This window comes from Gossypium raimondii, chromosome 9 (genome assembly GCF_025698545.1).
Source record: "Gossypium raimondii isolate GPD5lz chromosome 9, ASM2569854v1, whole genome shotgun sequence".
NCBI classification, from domain to species: domain Eukaryota; kingdom Viridiplantae; phylum Streptophyta; class Magnoliopsida; order Malvales; family Malvaceae; genus Gossypium; species Gossypium raimondii.
The window spans coordinates 11,466,204-11,475,763 of record NC_068573.1 but is presented as its reverse complement, the minus strand read 5'-3'; the positions used below and the strand labels follow the sequence as shown (position 1 = coordinate 11,475,763).

The following is a 9,560-nucleotide window of genomic DNA, read 5'->3' as shown; positions in this document are numbered from 1 at the left end:
GTTTTTTACCTCTATCCATAAGACCTGCTTAAAAAATCAGCAACTGTTTAGGAATAATTATCTAATTTAATAGGTGTAAATTTTTTATTACACACGACTTTATTATTATTTTCAATAGGTATTTTTATAAAATCTTTTTCTTTTGATAACCAAATACTATTTTTGTCAATAGTAAAAGGTAAATGTTTAAGTATAAAATTATTTCCTAATAATATATCTGTTTGCATACTAGGAAAACATACAATTTTAGGAATTACAAATCTAACATTGTTTATGTAGATTGGTATATTTTTTGCTTTATAATTAATAATGGTTTTATTACCATCTATACCTTTTATTATTATAGGTTTTCTCATTAATTCCCATTTTTCTGCAGGTATCGCATTCATTCTGCAACTATAGATTGTAGCTCCAGTATCTATCATAGCGTTTAGAGAATATGGTTTATATTTACTAAACTGGAATGTAATTCTTATAATTATTCCAACTTTTGATTTTTTATCAATCGTTGAAACCTGTATTTCTTCCATTCTAGTTTTTCTAGAATTAGTACTGGGTTCAGTAGGAAATATAGGAATTTGTACAGTTTTAATTCCTATTGGTGTACTGTTTGTACTAATATTATCCTCTTCTTCTTCGGGTTGAGAACTAGAGGGTAAAACTAAATTTTCATTTGTATTGGTTATACAATTATTTTTAAAATATAATTTGTTTCCAGATGACATGTATTCTATAGTACTTACTAGTTTAGAAGTACTTGCATTACTAATTTTATCTATCATCCAATCTCTTGGAATTGACAGATCTCTTATATCTAATAATCTAGGCTGAATTTCAGTAGTGAACCGGTTTGGTTCAAACAGTTCAATAATTTTGTTATTAATCTCTTTTATTTCTACTTCAGCAGTATTTGTATATTCATTAATAGAAGTCCAACTGATTGCTAGATCTTCTGCTAAATCATTAATATCAGAATTTTTTGTTTGAATTCTAAGGCAAAGACACTCTTCTATTAGAGGATCTGTAATGGAAATAAAGTAATTGGGTTTAACTTTAAATCCTATTACGCCTGTATGTAAATTAGACTGAATTCCTCCAATAAGTGCTTTTATTGGATTCTCAAATCTTTTATCTAAAAGGACAGCAATTATAGGAATATCATGTCCTCTTCTAAATAAGGCTCTAATAGTAATCATGATTATCCCTAAATGAATATATCTAACCTGAGGATATTTCTTTTTAATCTTCTTAATTTTTTCTTTAGTAAAGAGTGGAATTTCTGTTAATCCCCCTCTTGTATCTTTAGCGACTGTATTACCGCTAATTTTTTCTATATGTCTCTGTGTCCAGATTTTGAACTTAGAGATCTTATAAATTTCTTCTTTAGAGATATGATTTTTGTTAATCTTCTCTATCATTTCATTAGAAAAGTCTTTTTCTTCTCCGATTAGACTTCCTAATTTAATATTCTGTTGTTCAGAATTAGGAATTTCTTCTAATTGATTTTTAGAATTATTTCCTATATTAAACATAAAAATATATTCTTCATCAGAATCAGTTTCTGATATTAATTCATATAATATTTCATTAGGATTTGTTTCCTGTATGAAACATATTTCTAAATCTTGTTCTTCAAGATTTTTGATCATTTTCCTAGCATTTTTCCCTTTATTAGGACATTTGTTAGCTAGATGACCTTCTTCATCACAAATAAAACATTTACATATTTGATTCTTTTGGTTGGAAGACTTTTTCCTTACCACTTTTTGACTTTGACCAGAAATTTTTTTATTACCTGGTTTCCATTTTCTAAATTTATATTTTTTACGTTTTTTATAGGTTTTAGGATATATTTGTTTACACCCAAATTTCCATTCATTTTCTAATATTTTAGAACAATATTTATAACCTAATTTATTTTTGACTTGTTTAGCCGCTTTAGTTTGCAAGCAGTGCAAAGTTATTCTTTCTCTTGCAAAATAAATTCTATTTCCTATAGAATCTAAATTTTCATAGGAAAGCCCAGATGTTTTACTGTGCTTTTCTAAATAAGATATATATTTGTTTATACATATCTCATCCCAAGGTGGGGTAATTTATGAAAGTATTGGTTTTCTAAAACTCTATATTTTCATTTTTTAATTTCTGATATTCGTGAAGAAATTTTTTAGAAAATTCATCCAAATATCTAATATCACATAATTTAATTTTTGAAAGGATATAGCTAGCAACACTATCTTGATCTTTTTTTATCAAAATAGCCACAAAATTCTGTTTTTAGAATTGAGGTTAATCCCTTCAAAAGATCTTTAGGGGTTCTAATTTTATGGTGATTTACTATCTCTTTATATTTAGTGTCATGGGGTTAGAACTTTCATCTCGTAATTCGTGTGCCCTTAAGTGATTCCTTCGCTTCAAATACGCTTAAATTAGTCTAACTCTCGCAAATTGAAGGTTCTAGCAAAATTCCTCTAAAACGCCGAATTATAACGAAAGCAACTCAAACACTGGTCCTAATTGTTGTTCAAACATGATATGTAGCAGATAGTCTATAATGACCTATTTTTGTCGGTGTCGAAAAATTCGGTTTCAAAGTCGAACTGTTTGAATTGAGTTAATCGAAAAATTTAATAAAGCGGTTATGAGATGTATTTGGAATTAAAAATGGGAATTTCTAAGTGAAGTTGTTAATTATAATACAGAAACTAAATTGAGAATTTAGCATAACATTAAATAAGTCCTTAAATGACAATTAAACCAAGGATCTAACTGCTTTTAAACCGTGATTAATTCATGGCTAATGGACTAATGTGATCTTGTCCATCAATTAGTACTAAGTGTACTGAGATGAAATTATAACCATTGATTAATCTATTAGTTTATGTTAATTATGGTTAATCAATTTATTATATATATAAGTAATAGTGGGTGAGAGAAGAAATGGAAAAGCATTCTTATCTTCTCCTTCCACTGAAAAACAGAGAAGAAAGAACAGAATAAAAATGGTGATTTCTTTCATTCATTATCGTCCACCATTAAAGGAGATAGGTAGGCTTTTCAAGCAAAATTTGGTTAGATTATTAATGTAGGACACCACCCATTGAGTAAAATTTCCAATTGTTAAACATACGTTAATTTGCCTTTATTAGAAACTTTAGAGAAACTTAAAGAATATTGAAGGCTTTAAAACATGTTAGAAAAGAAATAGAGATTGTGTTGAATCAAGGTTTGATTAATGATGTCCACGAAATCAACTAAAAATCTGATTAAGACAAATGCACCTATCAATTAATAGTATAGCTACAGTGAGTAAAGATATCATTCCCACAAAGACTAAAAGTATTAGTAATTATTGTCTTTCTATTACTTAATCGATAAATTCGAATGATTGATTGAAAACTAAAATTAACTAAATTAATTGATAACAAACACGACAAAGAAAAATTTAGGAAAATAATCGAATAATAACCAAGAAGCGAAACAATACCTAGGAAAGAATTCACCCGGACTTCATCTGTCACTATCAATCTAAATTACGCAATTTATTTACTTAGTATCTTGATCCATATAAATCCCTAAATTATGTTAATATCTCTTTCGAGAGTAAGAGCAACTCACTCTAGGTTTATTAATTGAAATTTCTTTCTAATTAAAACCTCTATTATCGCATTAAATAGATTTATGGATTCCCCTATTAGATTTTACTCTAATCCGATAGATTTATGTTGTCCTATTTCTAGGATTGCATGCAACTCCACTCGATTACACTAGATCTACTCTTAAATAGGGTCTATTCCTCATCTAATTTAAGCACATCAAACATGGATCAATAATCTAAAAATATCAAACCAAGAATTAAGCACAGATAATAAAAACAAGATCTACAGATTTATTGCGTAAAATAAAAATCAAACGACAGAGTTCATCATAGGGTTCATCTTCCTAGGTATTTAGAAAATTAGTTCATGCTTGAAAATAAAAACATCTCAAAGACAATATAACCACAAGAAACAAAGAAACTCATTATAATCTCCTGAGAAATCAACTGGGAGCCTTCAATCTTGACGGAAATATGCTTCAGAATCAGCTTCAATGGTGTTTTTCGAGTTGTTTTCTTGAATATTTTATGACGGCTCGCTCATATCTTCATATTTTTGTCATATGTACGTCTTAGAATGCTCAAAAAACTAAAAATAATGTTTTCCTACAGTTTAGGTTCCAAATTTACGAAACTGACACTGCCTACCACATGGTCGTGTGGCAGCCCGTGTGGAAGGGGTCAACCCGTGTGGCTCTTATAACTTGCTCTGATTTTTCTTTTTTCACTCGTTTTTCGCTCCTTTTGCTCTCAAATTCTCTTCTAAGTATAAAACATGAATTTAAAGGATTAGGAGTAAAAAATTCACCATTAACATTGAATAATCACCCAAAACACATTAAGAATGGGTTAAAAACATGTTACTTTTAGCACCTATCAAATATCCCCAAACTTAAGCGTTTGCTTGTCTTCAAACAAAATTCTCAACCCACATTCAAGTTAACTTCTCTTAATTTATTATTTTCATCGATAATGCCTCAGGATAATTTACAGATAATCATGCATTGGAAATTCAAACTAAAATGACACTAAAAGCACAAGAGTCTAAGCAAAGAATTTTAAGCTTTAAAATCATTAGGCATCTCCCTTATCTCAATAATTACCTGAAATACTAAACGATCATTTGACAGATTCAAACATAATTACTTAAGCTCAAGCTAACCCTACAACTTTTACTTAGAAGTATAATTGCTATCAGCAATTTTACCAAAACAAGCATCTAAAAAAGTCATTTATAATTTTGTCTTTCACTAATCCTACAAGAGCAACTCAAATCTTAAAAGAACAAAAAAAAAAAAAAAAAAACACAACACCTACTAAACAAACCCAAAGTGCTGAAGCAAAGAGACATTCTATCAATATCAATGAATTGGCTTCAACCAAATCATTGGCAGAATCAAACTGACACCACCATCAAAGGAAAATTCTCACTCAAAAGCAGAGAGACATCTGAAAACTCCTTGCATTAATCTCAACGGAGCGATTCACTTGCTTCAAAAATTCTCTACTCTGACTTGTACGAGGGCCCTAAACAGACGAGCAAAGGCAAAATTAACATCCACCATAAGGATTATGAGCTTAAGAATTAATTTACACGTTTCGAAATATAAAAGGATTAATTTACCTATTTTTTCAGCATAACCTTTGTTATAATATATGATGTAAAAAGCTCAACTAGGATTTAAATAGCATAGTTTACTTGAAAGTACCGAGAGCCTGCGGATATGGCCTCAATTGCTTAACATATCATTACAAGGGTCATATACTATTTTTCCTTTGATTCTTTTGCCCTTTTATTACAAAGCACTTGTTTATGAGCTAACTTCTTGTTGAAAAGAAAATTTTCACTTATGGTTGATTGAGTTGGTAAAATTCCTAATAGGAGTTTTACATCAAACATTTACTTGGATCCTCTTTACATGCCTTCTAATCCCCATATTTATGTATCACCATTATCCAACGACTTCACTACTTCCAACAAAACTTCCAACTTAATCTCGAGCCTCTAGAAGTCGAGAATCTGGCTTCGTCGACCTACGTGCTAGTGAATTGATGGATATTGAGGCCTATCATTTACAGCTATTGCAGGGCTCATCTTCTTCTTCCTCTCATTGAAGCTACTGCATGTAACAAAGCTAGGAAGGCAACATTGCATAGACTTTAATGGCTTCTCCTTGAACATAGGGTTATCATGATCTCCATTAGCAGTCCTTTCACTACTGCAAAGTGAGGTAGCTCCAGAGACATGATAAGGGGTAACATTTGCAGATTTTGAAGTAAGGTTTCGGTCTTCTCTAACGCTCTCTCGGAACAGTTCGAGGAGCTTCTTCTTTTTTCCCATCGGGGATGTTTCCAGAACAGACATAGGTGATCCTTCCACGGTGACCTTGCTAACTCGAGGTGTTGTCCCGACGGAGAAGCTATGATGAACAGGGGTATTGCCACGAGACGGAGTAAAATCTGCACATAGATTACAACTTTTGGATGACAAAACTATGATAGACTCGAAAAAGGAACGTGTACTCAACTCGAAAGCGAAGTATCAGTCATATTACAGCAATCAGTACTCATTATACGAGTTAATTCGAACAGTTATACTATTCTTACCACCATTGACACTGAAGAAATCATCCTCACAATCAGAATCGAGATATGCTCGGGAATCGAAAAAGGTTTCTTCTTTACTACCTGCAGAATAAAAAATTGTTTCAGCTTAAGGTATTTAGATAGCAAAAAGGGAGCAAATTGATGAATATGCTGAAATACATTGAAATGTTTATCATGAAAGTAATATAGAAAATAATATCAACATGATGTTCAACATTACAACTGTACAATTTTCAGAAACTGTAACATGTATATGATGTAGCAAGCAACAGAACATCCTTGGAAAAACGCTATATCGCTTTGACATTCGATGGACATATACATCAGCAACAACAGTCCCATGATTTATCTCCGAGTGTTGTACTGTATTGACACATAAATTGTACATGTAGTAAGGACCACAACATAATCCACAAGTTGTCTTTCTTGGGGTTTTAATCTCCATTTATGTCAAATTATTGACAGTTAAAAGACAACTCCCTTAAAACTCTTTTGCAGCTACCTACTATTTAAGAGTGGTCCATCCATCAAGGGCTAATAAATTTACCACAAAAAAGGTTCCCCCTATATACTTACAAAAATAGATAGATACATCAAAAGATTGCTACTTGCTGGTTTGTCTATCTATTCCACATTGGACAGTAAGTCATTAAACAAGGATATATAAGGCTAAAGTTAGGTTCTCAACTTCGAATTGAATACTGCCATATATGTGAAAAATTAGCTTTATTTTATGTCATACTAGAATTCGCGATTAGCGATGTCGTTTTCGGGTAACCTAACAAGTTTCCAATGGGCCTAGCCATTCCAAAACGGCCAATGACTTTTCTTGCAAGACAAGTGGAAAAAAAAACCAAAGGATAGCTACCTTTTTGTACAATATTCATCATGTTTAACAGTGTTATGTTCAGAAAAAGTTAGAAAACTGAGCTCTAATCCATGATAGATTAATTAACAAGCAAACTAAATATACTACCATGGAGGGCAGGGGGAGGTCAAAGAAAGGGTCTAAAATCATCTAAGAAGGAGAAGGAAAGTCCAAAATTTAAGCTAAAATAGAAGAGCTTGCACTCATATAATAGTGAAAATGTTTTGAAATGTCCCCAAACAAGCCAGAATTATGCTAAGAAACTATAACATGGACGACCAAGAAAAAGACAATGAAAATATCACCATGTTTATCTCATAATCATGAATCAGGAGGGCCTACACAAATATCATTAGGCATATCATTCATGGCAGACATTGAAAAATAACCTTATAAGAATAGATAACTACAAGCATCATCACTCATTAATCCAACAATATATTCATATTTTTTTCTTTAAATAAAGAACACAAGACTACTTGATATAAAGATCAACATGTTGATAGTAAGAAAAATGAAAACTCTGACAAACCAAATACCCATTTCAGATCTAACATCATAAAAATAAAACATCATCCTGAAACAGAGAAAAAACAAGTTAAATAGAATAGATTTTTTCACACTCCATTGAAGATTAAAAGAAAAAAAAGTGAGACAAAAGCCAAATAGATTGTCTTTACCCCGTAACCAAGCAAAGTAATTCCAACCTATTTATTTCACTAAACACACACACAGACAAAAAGGTAAAACGAAAAAGAAGGAAAATTACCAAAGTCTTTGAAAGTATAGGGCGATTGAGATATGAAAGCAAAGTCACCATTGGCAACTGGTTTCTCCTTAACAGGTGATGGTGGAATGATGAGGTTATTATCTGTTTTAGACCCAAAAGAAAGTCCAACTTTCATGGCTGAGGCTGGCTCTTGAGAGCTCTTATGCACTGAAACACATGAACCCATATCTCTCTCTCTCTTTTTAGAGCCACAACATCACCCAGTCTGAAAACAATAAAAAAATAAAAAAGATGAAACTTTTCAAACTTCTTTTTCCTCTGCAACCCCAAAAGGCATCAGAAGCAAAAGAAAATGGAAGAGAAGACGGAGAAGAGAGCTTCTTCTTTTATTTTTGGGGGAGGTTATGTTAAAGAGTGGGAAAATACATACCTTGGGGTAGAAAGAGAGAAAGAGAGAGAGGGTTTAGGCTTGAATTGAAAGGGAAGTTACGACAGCCATTGGCAATTAATTAGCAAGCAGTGCATGAAAAAAAGCTTTTTCCATATTTTTCTTACCTATTGTGTTAAGTGGACCCCTTTCAAAGCATTTCTTTTATCCCTAGTTTTACCATTATAGTATTTTTGGGACCCACTTTTTAAGTTTTTGACAATTCTTGTGAATTGTGTAAAAGTGTCCTTTTTTTTCTTTCTTTCTTTTCTTTGCTTTCTTATGTAAGAAAATCTGATATTTTCAATATTAAAATAATTCATTTGAGTTTAAAATTAATTAATATTATTAAATGCAAATATTTAATGAACAAAAACAGAGGAAAGAATAAAGGAACTGCTGGGGTACACTATTTATTACCAATTTATTATTTAAATAAATAAAATAGATTGTATATAAGGACTTTATACTTAATGGTTCTTAGGATTACTATAATTTGATACCTTAAACTTTTTTTATTGTTTTAAATATATGGTCTTTAACGACAGATTGAGTCTTAATTTGATTGGTATCGATATTATTGTCAATGTAGGAGATCGTAGGTTCGAGTATCTTGAACCACATTATCCTCCTATTTAAGGGAATTCTATTAAAAAACCAAATATGATAAAAAAAAACTTATAATGAGATTAACATTCAAATGTTAAAAGTTTTGTGTTACATTTGAACCACAATCAAGTTTCATGTGTATAATTACACCCAGGGGCAACAGCAGAAGGTTGGCAGGGGCCCCGACTCCCACCTAAAATTGAAAATTTAAAATTTGGCCCTTTAAAATATATGAAGTCTTAAATTAATACATGGTAAAGTTGCACTTTACCCCTCACAAAATGATGAAATTTTGATTTAATACTACACACACAAAAAAAAGCTAACTTCTCTCATGATTGCACTAAATCAAAATTCATGTATCAAATTATCCATTGAATCAAAATTCATACATAATTTTAAGATTTATCCTAAATTATAGTAAAAGGAACTAAATTGTAAAAAATATACATATTACTGGATCTTTTATAGAATTTGGACTTCAAAATATATTTGGAAGTGTTAGATGAGGTGAATTTTAAAAGTAATTAACACTTTTAGAAGTTTCATAAAAGTAATACATTGAATATAAAATATTTTTAAAATAAAATTAATTAATTCTTTGACAATACCTATATGTATTACTGCTACTATGCAGTCAAACCAAACCCTTATTATTTTATTTTTATTGATTTTGAGCTAATTAAACTCCAAAACTCTCTCAAATCATATGTTTAATCAT

The 9,560-nt window shown here is 30.8% G+C and overlaps 1 protein-coding gene across 1 annotated transcript; it reads right to left on the bottom strand.

The window, feature by feature from the left end:
- Positions 1-5,273: 5,273 nt before the first annotated feature.
- LOC105798433 (hypothetical protein) lies at positions 5,274-8,371 on the bottom strand. Its single transcript, XM_052620963.1, has 4 exons — positions 8,234-8,371; positions 7,843-8,068; positions 6,206-6,286; positions 5,274-6,058 (listed from the first exon to the last, which is right to left on the bottom strand). Exons 2-4 carry the CDS (start codon positions 8,027-8,029, stop codon positions 5,640-5,642), a joined length of 687 nt encoding a protein of 228 aa, XP_052476923.1. The 5' UTR covers positions 8,030-8,068; positions 8,234-8,371; the 3' UTR covers positions 5,274-5,639.
- Between the last annotated feature and the right edge of the window lie 1,189 nt (positions 8,372-9,560).

Excerpts from the sequence above, each read along its gene's own strand:
- LOC105798433 (XM_052620963.1), bottom strand. The coding sequence starts at position 8,029 with ATGGGTTCATGTGTTTCAGTGCATAAGAGCTCTCAAGAGCCAGCCTCA. Across the intron at positions 6,287-7,842 it reads CTATACTTTCAAAGACTTTG|GTAGTAAAGAAGAAACCTTT; the intron begins GTAATTTTCCTT and ends TTTATTCTGCAG. Across the intron at positions 6,059-6,205 it reads TTTCTTCAGTGTCAATGGTG|ATTTTACTCCGTCTCGTGGC; the intron begins GTAAGAATAGTA and ends ATCTATGTGCAG.